This window comes from Passer domesticus, chromosome 9, assembly GCF_036417665.1.
Source record: "Passer domesticus isolate bPasDom1 chromosome 9, bPasDom1.hap1, whole genome shotgun sequence".
NCBI lineage: Eukaryota > Metazoa > Chordata > Aves > Passeriformes > Passeridae > Passer > Passer domesticus.
In genome coordinates, this window is record NC_087482.1 from 34,292,797 (window position 1) to 34,313,676 (window position 20,880).

Genomic DNA, 20,880 nt, shown 5'->3' on the forward strand with positions numbered 1-20,880 from the left:
GGACAAAGCATATTCCACTTCCAATTAATTCAGCCAAGGGCAAGAATCACACTCTTGGATAATAAGACTTTTGGGAGAAAAGATCATATTTGAAAGGTTATATAGCTAGTGCATTTTTGCATTTATTGTATATCTGCCAAAATAATTAACAAAATATTACCCATTTTGTCATCATTCATTCATTTAATAAAAAATAATACAATTAGAAAAATATGTTAAGAAAGGCAGCAATGGACAGTCAATTATAAAAAGAAGTTTATAATGCTGAATGGTTGATCTAGTAAAACCAACAAAAAAAAAAAAAAAAAGGCATAGGAAGACTGGACATGGATCAAATGTCCATTGGTTCCACTGAAAAACCCCAGCAACTCCCAAAACAGAATATGTGAAATGAGGCTAAAAGGACACAGGCTCAGAAGAAACTGATTGATTTGGACAAATGATGCCTGCAATAAAGTATTTTCTCATTTTATTGCTTTTTCCCCTGCAAGAAAGTGTGTGGTAAAAATTACTGAAAAAGCCTTACCGGAATGGGTTTCTCAGAACAGGCTTTCAATTCCTTTAAGAAATTTATGTTGCCAAGCATTTTCTGGCTTACACCCCAATAATCCAAAATCTACAAAACATAGTAGGAAATACCTTTTCAGGATTTAAAACAAATACACATACAAACAATTACAAACCTAATTTAATTAAAATTCATGAATATTTAATACTGATTATCAGGTATCTCCCTGAGAGGCCAATAAAGCAGATAGTCTGTCAGATAAAACATTTCCTTCCAATCATACTTTAGTCCAAAAGTAAACAGTGTCACAGGGAAGTTATGCATTATCTACTCAAAAGAAATGTGTAAAGCAAATTAAATCTTAATTAAAAAATAAAATCACGTTAAAAAATTTGGAAAGTTTTTAGTAAAATCCTGGGTGGAGGCTATAAGTATTTACCTATTTGAATGGACCATGGGTTATCTTGCTTATTGGATAAGCATTGGAAAGAACATGAATTACATTTTTATTTCAGACTATCATCTGCTGTTTTACCTTGCCTCCAGATCCTGAAGGATCTGTAATTCTTTCAGGTTTTTTTTCTCTTATGACACAGACAGCAGCCATGACAAGTTTGACACCAGATGGAGGATTTTTCATTGTTTTGACAACTGCTATATCAGAAGGCTAAAAAAAATAAAATAAATATATGAAGTATTATATCTTTTTCAGCACTCAGTAGATGAAGTGATAGAAAAAAAGAGGAATTATAACACTGTTACCAATGAACATAAGTGGTAACAGAGGACTTTTAGAAGGGATGATACAATGTTACCATCATGATTAACAATATCCACCACTATCCTCTATGCAGAGGAAAAAAAATTAAATTAATGCTAATAAACTGTAAACTAATGATTAAATAAAATTATGCTTTAAAAACTCCAGGTCAGAATATTTTTTATACACTTTTGTGTCATCTCTTATTCTTCTAAATTCCTACTTCATTATAGAGCTACATAACACTTTCAAATGCTGAGATTTAGATCAGCTTGCCTTCAAAGTGTCAAGAGCACCAATTGCAGCCTCCATGACAGGTAGTGCCTCTGCCAGGTCACTCTCACATTCATTTTTCAGTGCCTGAGCTTCTTCAGCTTTTGCTGTAGCAATTTCTTCATCCACTTTAACAATTTTTCTTTTTTCTTCTACTTCTGCAGATTCTACTTCTATAATCTAAAGAAAAACCATGAGTGGGCTTTATTTATATCGTGCCGTGAGTGATCAAATAAACTGAAATTATCTACTACAGAACTTACAGAATACTGTAAAATATAAAGGGAACACAGAAATTTTTAATATGTTAACATAATTTCAATTTATGTTAAGGGAATGATTTCTCAACATATTGCAACATCCAAATGGAGTTTTAACAGTAGATAAACTGCATAATATTAAATTACTCTCAAAAAAAGCTATTTAAAATACGTTTGAAGTTCAGGAGCAGCTCCTCATGTTTGCACATCACACTGTAACTAAAAGGGATGAGCTTTCACAGGGAGTTTTAGCTTCATAGTCTGTAACACTGACTATTGAAATTTATTTTCTTTTCAGGGATAAGTCAAGCCTTTATCCAACTCCCTTTGCAGTTCTAGGGAAGTGACATTCAGTTTACTTAGAGGCAGAAGAGATATCACTGTACCTGTAAAAACACTTAGCAATCAGAAACAAGTGTATAACATGCCAATTAAATCATGCTTTTTTGGTGATGGAACAGTCACATCCTGGATAAGTATGTGTGCATTTTCATATACTGGAATTTTCAAAACACCCAAGATTTTTGATCTTAAATCCCACTAAATTCCCAGGATCCTTTTTAAATCAATAATATAATCCCTGTGCCTGCAAAGACAGACCACACAAAACTGTTCTGATTTGTTTCCTCATATCTGGTCACATGGAAAAACTATCTGAGGTTTTCACAATGTTTGTGAATCAACTTGGGAAACCTGATTCAATCACTATTAGCATCAAAGTTCCTCTAACATCCTGCAGCATGGAGCTCAGGCAATGACTGTATATCCAGAGAATGTATTTTATATAAAGAATGAAATTTTATTTCTGTTCTAAGGCTATAAACATAAAAAACCAGTTTCAGAATACTGTAAACCTCTGTAAACAAGGAGTGAGCTCAAAAACCTCAATTCAACTCCTACTTTCTGGAAGTCACACATCAGTGAAATAAGACACATGTTTACAATAAAAGCCACAAAGCTTTATTTGTATAACTCTACCTTCATCATGCTTGCATTTTCCACTTTAGCCGCTTCCAGTTTGGGCTGCAGCTCAATTAATTCTATTTTCATCCTACCAACCTATGCAAATACAAAAGAATCAGGTGGGCTCCAGAAGGGTCAAGCACAATTTCCAGCAATTTCTTTAAGACCTAGATTTTATCTAATGACTACTTTATTGATAGAAGGATGTAACATTCAGTTCCAAATCAAAACATTCCCAAGACTTATTTTTCTCTCCTACATACAATGTCTAATTTTTAGAACTAGGATCACTTATAGTCACCTGTTTACCACCAAGGAAATGACAGCTCTGGTCATACACTATTTAACAATACATGCTTAGAGATCTATGGCTTTAGCACAAGTTCTGTGATTGCAGAAAAGAAAAGGCAAAATTCATTTGTTAGTTTTACTGTTGAAGATTGAGCTAAACAAAATCTGAAGTAACATTTTTGACCGACTTCTCCAAAAAAAGATTTGCATTTGACAAACATTTCCTAATTTCAGTTCCGTATTTGTGGTAACTCACCTGTGACTCAGCAAAAGCTAGTTTATCCAGCCCATTCACATATTTCTTCTTGGCTTTCATTACACTGTCACGTTTCTCAGTAAGAAGTTTCTGAAATGCAGCAATAAGCTCAAGATAAGAAGTAGGAGTAACATAATTATGGCGTCCCAGACTTTGTAAAAACCTATTTACAAAGTAAAAAAAAAAGAAAGAGTAACTTAAATTTTGATTTATTTTTTAGTTTATCACTAGCAAAGTTATGTAACTGTTTGATAAGAATTAACAACTTCAGTGATTTTATATAATTTTTATGAAGGCAAATAGTTGTGTTAATTTTAATATATAAATGAGTAGCATTGAAACTCAGTCACCTAATACTTTATGATTGTTTGCAAAAGCCATAGACTGACCTTTCAGAGAGTGCCAAAACTGAAGTATGAAAGTATTTACAGATGGGTACAACTGCCTGACGCTCAGTGTCTGTGAGCTGAAGTGTCTCCAGGAACTTACTAGCCACACGTTCAAGGGCATCTTCAGGCCATGGCTGAGGGAGAAGTGAGGAAGAAAGAATTTGTAAAATCCAACTGTTAGCAGTCTTCAGATGCTAAAATCAAGTTTTACCATCCAAACCACCAGAATGAGACACTAGTCCCAGCTGTGTCTCAAGAACAATGAATTGATAAAAGGGTTGTTTAGCTCAGGCAGCAAGGTCACCACCCATGCAATCTTTTCTGGCAACTCCTGGTTGATATGCTAGCTCAAAGCTACACAGAAACACTCCATCCAAACAGTTCTGTGTCTATTCAACATTTGGCAGAAAAATTAATTGACATCAGCACTGAGCCAAGCTATAGTGCTAACTGTGCTTTACTGAGAGCAATACTGCTTACAGTGATACTATTTCTCCAAGTTTTATTCTGCTATAAAAGATCTACTGCTAAGCACCAGGATTTGTATTTGCTAATCGTTCCTACAATGGATGACCTACTTAATAGGCAGCCACAATTAGGATAATTTTACAGTCACAATGAAATGGTTTCTCTTGTCCTTTAAAATATACACATTATGTAATAAAATTGCAAATTTCCATCATCAAACTAAGACTATTTATACTTCAGAAATGTGTAGCAACAAAATTTAACTTTATTTGGATGTAGAAATGTTGAGATCACACATCAAAGAGCTCCCAAAATATTATAGAAAAGGCTTATGCAATTTTAAAATTTTGAAAAACAAGGAGTACTTCTGCAAGACAAAAGAAAATCTAATGGCACTTAAAAATACAAAGTGTTAGAGAGCTGAAGCAAATTTTTGAGGAAATAATATAAATATTTTCCCATACCTGGAACCAGTCAATAGTACAGCAGTTGATGAGTGAGGGAAACTGTCTCAGACGATTGCGGAAAGCATCTCCAATCGGGCTGAATGCCACCACAATGTGGAGATTTTCTTTGCAGAAGTTCACAAAAAGGGCATACAAGGCCAAGGGACTGAGTTCTTCACCTTTATCACGAGCCTGAACTGCTGCACGAACACCCTTAGGAATAAAAAATGTTACATAAATTCTCATTCAGCACATCTGAAGTCCTATAGCAATCCTATTAATGGTAGCACCACCAGGAAATTAAATTTTTTAGTGGAAATGAAATGGGCAAAATAAAGTAGAAAACCAGAACAAGTAATAAATACTGTCTGAGAACAGTATTGCACTATTTATCTGTGACTCCTTCAGCATTTTAAAGTGTCCCAGAAATGATCATCTGCTGCTCTGAGCAACAGAGAGTAGATCATAACAACAGAGTAAAAGAAAAATTCTTTGGAGGGAGCAGGTTTAAATGAATAAAAACCAACTTTGCTCCAGCTGGCACATTGTGGATAGCTACCAAGTTCCAGAATATACCCTCTGAATATGTTCACACAAACTGCAAAATTGGAAAAGAGCCATATTATTTTAATATTGCCACTATATACCTGGTAAGAATGAAATAGTAACAGAAAAAGATCACAAGAATTATAATCTAACTTCTTTGAAAGATACATGAATCCAACATGCGCCATAATTTAAGTGCAAGAGAAACCAGTAGTAACATCTATCAAGTGATACAGAGATTGTAATAAAGAACATTTTTGTGTGTACTAAGAACCACTTTGAAAGTCAACTAGAAGCATACCTACTTAATTTAGTAAAAACATCACAGAGACAGGAAGACAGCACAGCATGCAGTTCCAAATATTGTTTGCTAACATTAAGTTTCCAACTTGATGTATACAAAGATTGATGCCTCTCCCTCCCAAATTGTGACTGCCATTGTGAAAATCCAAGCCTGATTTTAGTTAATTTTGTTTTTAATTTGCCTGAGTACATCCTTACTTATGAACCTAAAGTCATGGAGCACCTTTGCCCACCTTGTCTCTTCAGGACTATGAAATTCTGTCTAACAATGCTCTAGTGCTCCAGAGAGAAAGAGTCTATTGAGAAAGGTAGACCATGTGTTCCAATAAAAATGTCACCTCTTTGCACTTCACTGATCAATGAAAACATTATGATGCACAATCTTGTCCTACACAATACACTACAAAAATAACTACAGCCACGGGGTATTCATAACAATGCAAGTTCTCTACATGCACAACTTGATGTGTTTGTGAACAGAGCACTAGGTCAGAATTAAAGCTTGCAGTTGGCATAAACTACCCCATAAGTTTACTAAGTTGATTTATCTAAAGTCTCAAAAAGAAGTCACAGAAATAAGTGCAAATGTCCAAAATCCACATTTCACACTGAACTGACCAAGTAGATTAAAAGAGAGCTGAAATGAAAGAGAGTTTCTAAAGATACCTCTATAATTTCTTGTTTTTCATCTGCTGCAAAAAGATTGGGAACCTCTCCTGTGTTGAGGACACTGTCAATGTCTTCTAAAAAACTTTCTTCTTTAATTTGTGTGTCTGTGATTAGAAATACAGTTTTCAAGCCTTTAACACCTGCACTCCTCAGAAGTCTCTGAAAAAGCAACAAAAGTTAAAACTGTACATTCCAAAACAAAATGGTACGTTCCAAAACAAAACTGTACATTCCAAAACAAAATTGCACATTCCAAAACAAAATTAAGTCAAAACGTAGACAGGTTATTAATACTCACTTTCAGATCTTCTCTCCACTCATTTGTACCATAGGTCTTGGAAATCTCTGGTTGGAAAACACACATTCTTGCCATGAAGGCTGCCAGGCGGGTCAGAGACTGCCGCCCGCTTCCTCCCATTCCGACCAGCAGCGCGTTCCCCCCGGACTGCTTCAGGATGCGGCTCAGCCGGGACAGGTGCTCCAACATGTACCTGCAGCAGGAACATGCTGATCACACAAAGAGCACAAACACAGGGGTAACCATGCACCCACAAATCTGGGAACAAATCAAGTAGTAGCATCTCCAAAACAAATTTCTGAATGCAGGGGAAGGTGGGGTAGAGAGGAAGAGGAAGAAAGAGAGTGGGTATGAACCACAAAATAAAGTAAAACTTATAATTCTTCTATTATACAAATACCAGTATGTAGCTAAATTACTACAAATTGCTAGAAAGAACATGCAGAGGTAAGAACAGGAGCACTATAAGGATAAACGTGTTAAAGGAAATGAAAAACATTATTTCTCTATTTCAAAATAACAGCAGTATCACCAATTTTAACTTTCTTGAAGAGTAGCAATTTCAGTATCTTTTTAAAGTAATCACTGGGGGAACATGGTTCATATCAACAAACATCTCCCTTTCCTCTACCTCTGACAGTGTTTTATAACTTTTATGTGGAATTGACATTGGAACATCCTCAGGAAGCAGTATCTGCATGTCACTGAGAGTCCTTGTCAAAACTCAGGCATGATTTATCTCAGAATATGAAGCAAGACCTATAGGAGATCCCCTGCTTAAGCACCGGGCATGGGGTAATTAAAGCAAGCTGAGCAGCCATTAAAAGTAGACTCAAAAAAACTTTCAAACATTTAAAAAAATATAAATTCTTGTTTCTTTTTCCTGGTTAGAAAAATAAAATAAACAAATTCCGATGCTATCTATGAGACTGAACTCTAAGGCTGCAGTCAAATATGCCCTCCTGGCTGCTGTTCAGTGAGGTCACTGGAATATTGCTTTTACACCCAGGAAGACGTCTTTGATCAGAGACTGCCAGCTCTTCAAACTGAGAGCCTAGCTGTACATACTGGCTCTCAGAAATCCAGCTTGGCAAAATGACCCAGACTAAAATAAGCTGCTACTAGAACTGTTTGAAGTAACCCTAATCACCTTCACGAAGTATCCACGTGTCAAGTTTCCCTGGTAAATATGAAGAGGTGGTAATCTCTAGCAGCAGGGAGGAAGAAGGAGCTTGACCTCCTAATCTCTCTCTTGCATGATCACAAGTTAAGGTAACAATAAGGGCCTGCAGAGTCTAAAATTTCACAGGATTAGCTGCAGCACCAGCTGGGTGCATGGCTGTGCTGCATAACACCCGAGCAGACAGACAGCTATGATTGTGAACATCTCCCTCTTGAGATGCTTGTCCTTGGGGAATGACAGTCCAGTGACATCCATCTTCACTGGTGACAGAGGCCCAGGAGAAGTACAGCACCTACCTGATTCACTGCACAATGTTTCCATAACAACTAAGGAAAATATTCAAAGCCCCTTAGGAGAAAAGCTTCTCATTATTTACTTTCAGATAGAAAAAGGAGAAACATAAAGAAAAAATCAGTTTACTTCCATTCATAAAGGTGTAACACCATGAACACTATAAAGGATGCATAAAGGGGAGGAGATATAGAGATAAACCACAGTCCACAAAATTGAATATACTGAATTATCAACTACAGCTTAAAGCTCTTAATAAAACAGATCATAAACACCTGAAAACAACAAGGTTCATTCTTGTTTTCTGGGTTTGATTATATTCATCCAGACACTGCTCCACAACATCACCGAACTCCTCAATGCTTGGAATCTCAACATAAAGTCTTTCATCTCCCTCAAGTTCTGGATCCATGTAGTCACCAAAACACAAACTTCTCATGTTTTCTTCTGTTACCTATGGCAAACATTCAACAAATTATGTAGTCAAGTTTAATATTTAATGAATATATTATTCATTGTAATTTTGGAAAACAAAGGAGAATTTAGACATACCCCAGATACAAGAATAAGCACACCAAAATATTTTGACTCACAGACAACATGCCCCTCAATATTATTCTTCCTGCATTGAGCTATACACTTATTCTTAATTTGTTCTTGGAAAGCAATTGGCTCAAATAGCCACTAACAGTCTCATAATCATGACCTTCAGATTACACTAAATTCATGCAGATGTATACTATGAAATGGATAACTAAGACCACAAAGTTATTTCTTCTATACATGAAAGCAACTACAAAGGACATACAAAAAACAAACAACAAAAAAAATATGAAGACAAGGCATAACACACAACACAACTACACAGCATTTTAGATATTAAAATGTAGTAACAATCACAGGATGCAGATGTACAAATTTCTTTTAAGGAAAAGTAGCACATTTTAAATGTAATTTTTTTTTAAAATAATGCTCATGTACAACTGTTAAACCCTCCCAAACAATTTTCATTTCTACATTTTTTTCCTTATGAAGACATTTGGCCAAATTCAACTCAAACTTTCATGTGCATTTGAATCAAAATTTCACCCACGCTTAACTCTCATGTCCTAAATTTGAAAAAAAAACCAATTATTTTGCAACAGGTTAATCATGATACTCACAGATGATTTTCCTTCCTTCAGGTGTGCAAAAACTCTATCGAATGTTTCTTTGAAATGGTCTTTCACAATGTCTTTCACTAGATTGAACAACCAGGTTCTGTCATCATCTTCCACCAGACGGTCATAGAAGACACGAAACACCTCGTGTACAAACAGCCGAATCATCACGTGTTTGTTTTGAACTGAGCTTTTCTTAATGAGCAAACAGCCATGGATAACCCGTGAAAAGTCACGCAGGTTGAAAGTGTAATGAGATTTGGCTGGTGTGGGCAAAAGATTTTTGATGGCTTTCTTATAAACCTTCAGATAACAATAGAGAACAACAAAATCAAAAAAGTAACACTGACTGCATTGTTATCATAATTCCCAAATGCCTTCTGAAATGTTATTTCTCAAAAAAAACCCCTTTCACACTACATTATTGTAAAGGCACAGGAACTTCAATGAACAAATTGAAGGAAATCTCCAGGAAGTATTTGCCTCTTACCTCTAAAGTGGCAGTGACAATTTGATTTCCAATTGTGGAGAAGTCAGGAGGAAATTCATTCATCTTGAGGTAAAGAGCTACTACAGTAGAGAAGATGCGGATCATTGTCTCATCACTGAAAGAGTTGATGCTGCAGATGTTGAAGTGGCGCAGGAACCGAGGGGTGACAGGATTCCTCCCACCCCCTGGAGGCCCCATGGCAGCCAGCAACTGGACATCAACAAGGGTGATTTTAGAGGTGTCCTTAAAATCATACCTTCAAAATAAAATGCCACGTGACACTTAAATACAGACATAATACATTTGTTACACTTTAGATGCATCTATATGACAGACCAGCCCCTGCATGCATTAAAAAAGTATTAAAAAATATATATAAACATAGTAGGCATTACGTAATATAATATATATTTCTATATATTTTATCTTTTTAAGAACAAACAACCCCTCCTCCCCCAAAAAAAACCAAAAAAACCAACTAGTCCTTTAACTGTGTGCCAGTTAATCTCAACATATCATTTTATGGCCCAAAAGAAATACTATTTGTTTAAACTGTGTTCTGTAAATTCTGGTATGAAATTTTGAGCATTAAAGCTGTAATGTATCAAGGTATATATCTATTCAAGAGCAACAGATATTTGAGCAGTGCCTGGAATCACAAGGGCAGCTGTATTTGAGAAGTGCCTGGAATTGTAGAAAGATCCAGACTCAGGAAAACACCTGTTCCAATCTTCCAATATAAGCAAAGCCAAAAACCTCAAAAGCAGGGAAGACTTTCAACTTGTTTTATTTCATGCCTATTATCAGACCTGATTTCACTGTGAATTTAAAAAAAATAAATTTGAGATCTTGTTAAAGAAAAATTTTACTGATAAAACCATGGATAATAGGGAAACCAATATAAGAAATAAAATCAGAAGTTTTATAAAACTGCATATATATAGATATGTACAGAAAACTGCCAACTCATTCTAAGGAGAAAGAGAAAGAAAAAGAACAAGGAACTACACTGGAAAAGAAAAAGTTAAAATAATCAAGATGTAAATGAATAATTTTATTTAACATATACTGACTCTGCTGCTCAGCACTAGAACATTCTAAAACACTCAAAATTAATTTGATCATGAACTTCCTAAACTGAGAAGTCCTTAGTAAAACAGAAGTTGCTTCAACTTTAAATAATTTTTATATATACTAAATTTACATTAACATTTACAAACCACTTTGAAAAGTTTTGAAAATAAAATTCAAGGGAACAAATAAGCGTAACAGCAAATACATCAACAAAACATTTTCAGTTGTATTTCAAATCATTACCAAAATCCATGGTCAAAGAACTGTCTTAGAAGTTCTATAGGAGGCTGTGCTCCATACTTCTCCAAAGCTGGCATATTCATATCATCTACAAAAACAATGCACTTTTTTCCCATTGGAGGGCCAAAAACTCCTTTGCGCCTCTTGTCTAGCCTGGCCATAATAATGTTCTGCAATGCAAACAGGATCACTCAGAACACAGATTACACATTCATGTCCACAATCTCTTGAGACCAAAATAATCTGTTCTACCAACCTGAGTCTGATTGGCACTGGTTCGAGCTGAAAAATTAATGAAGAACGGGAAGTAGCGCTCCTTTTCCAAGTTGTTCATTAACTTGTCCTTGACATACACAGATTTCCCAGTTCCTGTTGGTCCCACTAGAAGCAGTGGTCTTCACAAAGAAATAAAGCACAGAGACTGCAGAAACCTAACATTGTAAACTAAAAGCAGCTAGAAGTTAAAGGTTTTACTAACTTGCCCTTCCTCTTCTACCTCTAAAAACATTACTTGCCTAAAGAAGAAACTGAAGTGTTTTAAGACATTCATTAAACCCTGCCATAATTTTAGTTTGCTTCCACCATCAAGCAAATGGGAGGATAAATAAACATTTTAATTCCCTCATTCTATTGGTGTTGGGAGTATATGAACACACAGGGGAGGTAAATTTCTCTTGATAGGTCTTTCATTAAATCAAATTTTATAAAGCTTTCCGCCTTGGAAGCTGAGGCTAATTTTTATTTTATTCTCTTATATTATGTGACCATGACTAATATAAATGATTTTCATAGGATTAATCAAAGAAAAAAAATCCTAAAATATGTATTTAATTGCCAAAGTAGAAAGAGGGTGCAACAATTTTTGGGCTGTCCTAAGCACATCATCAGACTTCAAATAGTAAAGTTAGACTGTAATAAGGTTTCACAGAAAACCTAAAATCAGACTTTTGGACAGATTTTTTTTGTTTGTAGTAAATGTCTGTTTCAAAAGGCCAAATAAACTGAGGGTTTGATAAAAACAATGAACTCAAAGGAAAGAACAAGAGATATTTCTACCTATGATCAAATTTCACTTCAGAAATTTGTAGTGAAGCAACTTACCTTCCATGGGTAATGAACAGGTCTAGCAAATAGGTATAGCGAACTGTATCCATGGTTGGGACTATAATATCTTGAATCTTCACATTTTTATCACTGTAACTAATTTGTTCAATAAATTCATTCCAGTGAGCCCAACCTACTTTGCCTTTGAGCTAGGAAGAAACACGGAAGTAGAACAAATCGGTGTTATACATATGAAGGGTTTTCTCTACTACTTCACTTCTGAAAAATTAAAGTAATGGATTTTAAGAAATTAATGAATATTTGATGTTTCAAAAGTTCACATATTTAGTTTGCTTTACCTCACTAACAAAGAATTAAAGAACATACCTAAACTTAGACTCCTTTGTTTTCTTAAAAGCTTTGTTCAGTGAAAACAAACCAAGAAGATACATACATACAGAAAACCACAATAGAAAAACCAAAAGAAAGCAGTCCAATAGGCACTATAAACAAACATTGCAAGACAAACTACCTATGGGCTTAATATTCTGCTCTCCTTCTGAACAGTCCACATTATTCCTTCTAAACAAAATCAGATTTGAATCTGCCAACTGAGCTTGGGTTACAGAAGAAATATGCAGTGGCAGTATTATAAATATAACTGAAATGTACATCTTAGTATTTTATTAAAAAATTGGTCAGTACACTGGTATTTGAGAAAGAAATGAAAAATGTACTGTGGGATTTAATTCAATCAACACTCTACAACATCCAAAAGGCTTTGTGCAGTTAAAAACCCACCTGGCTGCATTTTCCTTCTATTAGGACTGTAAGAATCTGTTTAGTGGATGCAGAAGCCAATCCTACCTGATACACGTAGTCATAGACCAAGCCTTTCTCTTCTAAGGGACACTCCCACGTTCCCAAATTCTCTGGTACAGGATTTGTTTCAGATTCCCCAGACAAAGTTTCCCTCAAGAAATTATCAAAAATTGTCCTGCTGTCACCATCACAAATTCCGCCAATGGACCAGATTATGGCAAAAGCAAAACAACCCTGCAAAGGCAAAAACGTAGTAACTGTATCATAAGTTGACACAATACATGAACCCTGTAGTCTGATTTACAACTATAGCTCTAAAAAATATAGTTAAGCAGAAAAACGTTAGCAATTGTCCTTGAATACCCCTGGCCTAAAGAGATTTAGAAATCTGACTGTAGACAGAGGACACAAATAATCTTACTCAAAGAGAGAAAGAGAGAGAGAACAAAAAATAAAGGCCGCTGACTACAGCAGTATGTCAGATGAAAAAGCCTGAGAAGAGTTCTAACAACAAACCAGGATCTAGGAATTTTGTAATTTAATTTTAAATAACTACTTTCACATTCTGTTTTCTTTGGTTTTTCATAAGAATAATCACATAAGGTCAGACACAGGATCCAACTAATACAACTGTCAGAAAACCCTCTTACATAGAAATTTTTTCTCAAGCCAATCAGTGTTGCACAAATATTTATTTCCTTTAAGAGAAAGAAGACTCTTTGCTTTTGCTAACTTCTTGGTTACTTAAAAAGGAAATTTAATAAAAGCACTATCCTATTTAATTGGAAAAAGAGTAACATTTTTAATCATATTTATCACTTGTAAGACTTCCATCTCATCTAGGTACCTCCAGAGTATGGGGAGAGAGAGCCAGGAGGTAGCAGAATTGTTTCACATGTCTCTTATTCACAAATTAAAGTTACTTGGATTAGTAAAATTGTTTTGAAAACCAGGATATAGAGAAACAAATACACATTTCACTCCATGTTAAAAAACCAACCATAATCCAGGCACGGATGCTTTTGTTGGTGGGATCTTCTTGCACAGCTGGACAAATCAACATTTCAAAAATCCGTGTGAGAGCTACTACAACATTGATCTCACTCGTGGGTACCAGTTCCTAAGAGATTCAAAAAGTTGGATGTCATATTTACATACTTTTAGTTAATTTATCTTTCAGAGATAAAATACTAAAACAATTAGATCACTGGCTAATTCTAAACACACCCTAGAAGGCAAGGTTTACACTGATTTCTACTCAAAAGATCATTTGCCCTCCTCAGTCACTGAAATGCCAAGATCTTTAGCTTGTTAACCCTGTTCATGGCTACCATGTGAACACTGCAATTAAACATCCTAACCAAAACAAAACCCACAGAATTAACTACAGCAAAACATGAGCAAAATTCTGAGCATGTCACACTGAGCTTGCAAGGAACTACACATTTCCTCTAAAACTTAAAAAAGTACTTCCTTATGCAACATGAGATCTTTAAAGAAAACAAATATACAAAATTGTCTTGGGAAGACTTTTTAATCAGTGTTTTAAATACTTAATTTACTTTTTAAAATAAGAAGATGAAAACTATGAGCAGGTTTCAAGTCTTAGCTGACATTCTCATTTTATCTCTTCACACTGGTCCCAAGAGCCACATATTCATTCTAACTGTGCTTGTCATGAGAGAACAGTCACCTCCTACCAAGGGTAACAGAATGGAAATGGCCACTAGCTATTGCAGGAAAAAATGACAAAAAATACCTTGCACTGTCTCTGATGGACTCTTAATGCTGGTGGCACCAACCAATCAAAAAGCCCCTGCAGAAGACCTTGATGTTCCTCTGAATTCAGAGGTTCAGGCAGTTTATTCAGCCAAGAGGTAACAATTGGCCTCCAGCCCAGCTGAGAAGGTTCCAAATAAATCATGCCACAACGACTGACCGTAGCAGGCTAAGGAAAAACAGTAAACTCATTTTATTGTGCATTGAATAGACTAAATTTTGCTTTATATTTTCATTAAATACAAAACTTACTGATGCCTGGGAAAGATCCATAGTTTCAAAAATGAGAGTCATCTGAGGGGACATTTGGATGACTTCCCCACTCATCAAACAAAGCTTGAAAGATAAAAAGTAACATGCAAAATCAGAAAAAACAATTGGTATCAAAATACACTTCCTATCACAGGGGAGTTCTATATGAAAATTGGCAAAAACAAGTAAAATCAAAAGTAAGATCGACTACTTAAAATGTTTAACTACTTGTATCAATAGATTCTTATCAAGTTTTTGTTAAATTCTTCACTCACAGTAACCTACCAGTAGGCTCATTACAATCAAACTTGCATATGAGAAGAAGAAAGGACAAAAGATATCTGCAGCTATCATTGCTAATGCTGAAGCATTCCAGCTGGAGACACACTACCCTTTTGTACTAAAGTAAGAGTCCACTTTGAGTATTTTGACACATTATCATACAGAACTTAAAAGTTAAATGTTGTGTCTAATTTTTAATTTTGCTTTGGAATTCCTAGGGCCCATTTACAAAAGTGGTGTAACAATTTTGACTTCAGAAGCCATTATTTTGAAAGTGCAACCCTTTGTGTCTTGAGATTATCTCGAAATATAAGTGTCTAAGCTTGTGCAGTCTTTGAAATAATGGGGTTTATAATACAGAATTAATTGCAATTTCTAACATTGAAATTTCAATAATTTATGTTACAAATTGCATCATGGCATTAAGGACATACTACATAATTCATGTCTTTCAGCAATGAGTTGATATTGTGATTATGATTCCAATACAAACCAAACAAAACAAAACCAAAACAAACAAACAAAAAACCCAATCAAAAACCACAAAAAAACCCCAAAAACAAAGCTCATGACTTGTCACCAGCACCATCTTGCACTTGCTCTTCTCAAAAGTCAGGCACTGCAGTTTGTATTTGTGGTTTTATATGTAGAAGAATATTTTCAAAGCATTACATAATATCCTCCAGGCATTTTTTCACTGACTATACCTTTTTGTTGTCATCCAGAACCGTGTTCATGCTCTCTATCCACAGAGTATCGATGGGGCCATCGAAGATGACCCACTTGCGCTCGGGGGTCTCGGACAACGCGAACTCCCTGAAGGTCGTAGCCACAACCCCGTCTGTCCACTGCCAGGGGTGGATGTGCCAGTGGGGAGTGAGACAAAACAGAGTTCAACCTGAGCTGCCAGCCACAAAAACCTTTCCCTTGGCTTTCCATTACCCCTCACTTTCAACTCTTGTGCTGCAGAGAGCAGCACCTAACTTTGGAGTTTCACCAAGGGTCTTAAAACAATAGCAAATTAAAAAAAAATTCCACTTGAAAAAATACTGTAAGAAAGAGGACCAGCAATTCAATTTATGGAAACTTAGAAATGTTTCTGCCCTCTCTTGCACCTGTTTCTTTTCAGAATCACTCTAATTCTCTCCAGAGTCACTGCTTCATATTGTTCCTCCTCCAAACCTAAGTTTCACACTTGGGAATCCATGAATTCATGGATTTTTCTAGAGTGTTTTTACATTACTTTGATTAAACAAGTTAAGAACAGACAGAAAAATGAATACAGTTATGTTTGATACGATTTCCTAGCATGGATGCAATATAAGAGGACAATGCCCTTCAAAATGGTATTGCCTTTTTTTTGCATATTTAAACCTATATAACTGCATGCACACTGCATACATACATACAGCATTTTTTATATCCTAATAAAAAACAGGCCACAAAAGTATTACTTAAAATAAAATTTACAATTGTGTTCTCATCTGTGTTTAAAATCATAAAATTATGAATTCAAGAGTTTATTCTCCATATAATATATGGAAAGTATAATAATAACATAATATACAGGAAACATCACTTTTGAAATATGCATTACCTCATGGGATATCAGATCAAACTGCCCAAAAAGCTGGCCCATAGTGATTGATTTTGGATTTACAGTTCTATAAATGACTTTTTCTTCTTCACCATAACCACGATTTTTCATAAGAGACAGCGTATCTGCCAACACGTGTAGAACTTTGGTCTTCCCAGAAAATGGCTCCCCCACCAGCATGAAGCTGTTAGATGGAACAAAAATCCTACTATTAATAAATTTGTCTTGAAATTTAGACTTTCACAGATCACATGAAGGCCAACAGTATCAAACATATGCTTAAAGCTAATTTTCACCTCATTTTCAAAAAGTGAAGCAAGTAAATTTTCTTTGAATATAAAAAAACATCTTTTCCATAAATGCAGTTTATTTGCACATGCAAATATGATTGCACAATCCTACAGAGATTAATTAATGAGCTGAATATTAACCATCATATAGTTCATGTCATATTGTATATATTTCCTCCAGTTACTATTCTGTAATAAAAGCTAGGAATAAAATGGCACAGATCTGACAATTAATATTTTAATACAAATAAGCTTTTACAGTCCTAAGTTTTCACCACACTGATATCAGCACCTAAAATCATTACACATGTGCAAATGCTTCTGATATCAGGAAGAGTACAATTCCTCTGACACACATCCTCAAGAATTTTGGGACATGCAAAAGCAGTATCAGCAACCAGCTGTTCCAAAGCTGATTGGAACAAAGAGGAATATTATGACACCCTCAAAACCTTCTATAACTTCATACAAATAATGGCTACAGTGTAAGTCAGAATTACAAAAGATAGTGCAGTGATGAGAACCTTACCCGTGTCTAACAATCATCATTTCATATGTCTGTATCATTTTCTGCATAAAAGTTTGTACAGGTTGGACATTATGTTGAGTGCAACATTCATTGGCACATTCCAGAAAATCCTAAAATCCAAACAAATCATAATCTTATTCCTGCTACAATTTAAATTACTATCCTGCATGACAACAGAAGAGTTTATGCTCACCACAAAGGGTTTCAAATTAATTAATAATTGAAATAGTATTAATCAGAACACAGCAAACTTCCTGGAGGAAAAAATTCCCACTTCTGTACTTCATGTGCTAGAACAGGATTTAACTACAATTTTATCTTGAGGAGAAGGCATATCACCCTTAGGAAACCAGCATTGTGCTTCAGAACCACACACTTTTTTCAAGATCGTAGTATCTACTGAAACATTAAAAAGTTAATCGAATTTGGTTTTTCCAACATACTCATCCACCCACTCTCCTACAAAGATTGCTTCAAGTGTTGCTAAAAATAAAACACAACCACAAACCTTTATCTCACTTAATTATGTCCAGCAATTGGGAAAGAAATCAGAAAGCCTAAAACTTGGTACATCTGCAGATGAGTTCCCAGTCTGTAATGTACAACCCTTCTGAATGTAAGGGAACTCAGATGTGGATTATATTCAGCACACATAAAATAATTCCCTTTGCTACAAAGTTGCACTGCAAACATTCAACAATTTTGTTCATCTTGAAATACCTCACTGCATTAACTGCACCTGGTTACAAAGCAAATCACCACAGAACAATCAACAATGATCATGACCAAGGAAAAAATAGAAGAGTACTTACATTGTAGTCTGCCTCAGGAAGCTTGATTCCAGGAAATAAATCACTGGTTATACCCATGAACAAAGGTATATCATGTGACAAAAATTTGGGCTCATTCACATCTTTAATTGATCTAAGAAGCTAGAAGAAACAAATATGCATTTTGCCGTTCTTATTAAGAGACAGAGCATAAGGTGTTCAGCAATTAAAATAACCTAGTATGTAACAAAGATTAAAAGATTAATTCATTAAATGGGGCCTTTGATAAGAAGCCCAAACATGCAATCATCAGAACAGCCCAGGAAAATGCAGCATGTATTTTATTCTCATAATTTCACAAACTACAAAACATGGACCAGTGACGAGACAAGATATGCTGGAACTGCCTTCAGAATTCAGAACTGCATGAATGTATGAAACTCCTTAAATAAATACTCACTCAGGAACTCACCAATATATCTTCATCTTCTGTGGGAAATTTTAACTTCAGATTCCCCGCAGCCACCAGCACAGCTTTGACTGCCCGCATGCCATAGTCATAGTGATACTGAGAGGAAAGCTGCTCTGAACAAAGCCTGTAGGTCATGACTATCTTCACTGACAGTGACTTAGCATTCAAAAATCCATATGAATAGAGGGAAATTTCTGCTATCAGAGCATAGTTTGGAACCATCATGGCTACCGTTCGGAAAAGAACCTGGAATACATACCCAAAGAAATATCTTCAAATAATTAATTTAGGAATGGAAATAAATTCAGAACTTTTACAGTATTCAGCCCACCATAAAACAGCATTATCAATATGTGCAGCTTAAGTCTCCCTAGGAAGTTAACCTAACTGAGCTACTACCAATATCCATCTTAATGTACAATGCAGTACATTAAGAAAATACACTGTGCCCCCCAGCTCTTTTCCCTCAGCACTGTCTCAAGAATGCAATTTGCCCCTTGCACAGCTACATCCAGCAGTCAGGAAGGAAAATGTGTCCATGGCAGGTGAGAGAATGCACTTTCTTTCTTTCAGCAATCTGCAGTTGGTGTGCTCCTCATGCTGCACTATCTCTGCTTTCAGTTAGCAAAGCCTCTTCATGGAAACATTTTACCTGGACAAAACAATCATCACAAAGGTCACAGATGCATCTATCTTACTACTTTACCTTCAGATTATCTGGAAGTTCAGAACGTCCTGCATAACCTGGATTCATAGTAATTGCTATAAAACAGTTGGGGTTAAGCTTCAGCTCAGTTCCTTCAAAATTAAATGTTTCTAGCTTCATCTGTATGGCTCTTTGGATGCAAAGGATCTGCTGTGCCACTACAGACAGCACTTCCAGTTCAATGCGATTGAATTCATCAAAACATGCCCAGGCACCTGATGAAGCCAAACCTTTGAAAAACTGCAAATGAAGAAAGAAACCAACAATATTGCTAACAGAAAATATTCAAAAGAAACTAAGAATACAATGTTGGAAGTTTAATTAGATTTAAAAAATACAATTACAATAATAATGCTTAAACCTGTTTAGATCATAGATCAGTGATGTACTTAAGAACAAAGTTTTTGACTCTAAAGTAAGCTAAATCAGAAGACCCCAATCTCAGGAACTCTTGTTTGTTTCATGTTTTAATTAGCAACTTAATAGGCTTTCATAAAGCACAGAAAATGAAACATGCAGAGAACAGCATATAGCATCCAAAGGCAGCAGACCACAGGTGTCACATTTATTTGTGTCTGCAAAAGAGGGACCCTAAAATTTTCATGCTAAAAATAAAATACAACATATATTTACTTTCTATTTACCTTTCCCATTGCCAGGTAATCAAGGCCATCAGAGCAGTTAAAGACAACACACTGAACAGCAAGAGCTTTAGCCAAATCTTTGGTGGTCTCCGTTTTACCAGTTCCTGCTGGACCCTCTGGGGCACCACCAAGGTTTAAATAAAAGGCTCCAATCTAAAGCACAGAAATAGTTTATGGAAATTATTGGTACTTCATTCATATGGAATGCTTCTGCATTGAAAATGGTAAAATTAAATTGCACTTGATAGTTTTATACATTTATTTTATCTAACATAAAAAGTATGGTTTTCCTAATTAAAAAAAATCTGAAATGGACTTACAGCTGGGAAAAAAAGGCAAGAGAATTTAATTTTGACCCTAACAGAGAGTTTAATTTTGTTATCATCATGACCATGACTGGTTATGAAAACTTTGTTATACCCAATCTTTCAGTTCTCGTTTAGATACACCTTTCAAGTTAAATTTGTTGCAGTTGCTTGTTGCTACTCTTTTCTCTCCAGCTGTCCTTTAATATATTTTTTCCTCTTTTCTTTTTCTTTCCCACACCATCCCCCTTTGATGCTTGTGCCTTCTACTGACCATTCCATATCCTCTCCTATATTCTATTGAAGTAGGAGGAAATCTGACAGAAAACAAAGAAGTTGCAGACTTTAAACAAACAGTCCAATCCACAGTTACAGGGCCACATCTGTATTGACTGACAAATTCTGGGAATACTTTATTAAGACCTTGGTGGGCAAGGGACAAGACTTCCATTTGCCAGAATGCCACGCTTCCACCTGCTGTGCTCTGATTCAAGGCTTGTGAGCCTAAAACCAAAACAGA

At 35.5% G+C, this 20,880-nt stretch overlaps 1 protein-coding gene across 6 annotated transcripts in view; it reads right to left on the reverse strand.

Annotated features, from left to right (window-relative positions):
- DNAH12 (dynein axonemal heavy chain 12) overlaps positions 1-20,880 on the reverse strand; it is a 60,370-nt gene that overhangs the window by 18,125 nt on the left and 21,365 nt on the right. For all 6 annotated transcript variants that reach the window (XM_064432611.1, XM_064432609.1, XM_064432610.1 and 3 more), the window contains 26 exons: positions 20,056-20,208; positions 19,412-19,651; positions 18,706-18,951; positions 18,276-18,395; positions 17,464-17,573; positions 16,645-16,828; positions 15,755-15,895; positions 14,766-14,849; positions 14,494-14,682; positions 13,735-13,854; positions 12,780-12,968; positions 11,970-12,121; positions 11,125-11,263; positions 10,872-11,038; positions 9,555-9,810; positions 9,068-9,367; positions 8,180-8,358; positions 6,431-6,623; positions 6,130-6,291; positions 4,633-4,827; positions 3,701-3,834; positions 3,312-3,474; positions 2,780-2,860; positions 1,545-1,721; positions 1,044-1,175; positions 527-616 (listed from right to left, as the gene is read on the reverse strand). In XM_064432611.1, coding sequence (XP_064288681.1) covers positions 527-616; positions 1,044-1,175; positions 1,545-1,721; positions 2,780-2,860; positions 3,312-3,474; positions 3,701-3,834; positions 4,633-4,827; positions 6,130-6,291; positions 6,431-6,623; positions 8,180-8,358; positions 9,068-9,367; positions 9,555-9,810; positions 10,872-11,038; positions 11,125-11,263; positions 11,970-12,121; positions 12,780-12,968; positions 13,735-13,854; positions 14,494-14,682; positions 14,766-14,849; positions 15,755-15,895; positions 16,645-16,828; positions 17,464-17,573; positions 18,276-18,395; positions 18,706-18,951; positions 19,412-19,651; positions 20,056-20,208 — 4,296 coding nt within the window. The remainder of the gene's footprint in view (positions 1-526; positions 617-1,043; positions 1,176-1,544; positions 1,722-2,779; positions 2,861-3,311; positions 3,475-3,700; positions 3,835-4,632; positions 4,828-6,129; positions 6,292-6,430; positions 6,624-8,179; positions 8,359-9,067; positions 9,368-9,554; positions 9,811-10,871; positions 11,039-11,124; positions 11,264-11,969; positions 12,122-12,779; positions 12,969-13,734; positions 13,855-14,493; positions 14,683-14,765; positions 14,850-15,754; positions 15,896-16,644; positions 16,829-17,463; positions 17,574-18,275; positions 18,396-18,705; positions 18,952-19,411; positions 19,652-20,055; positions 20,209-20,880) is intronic.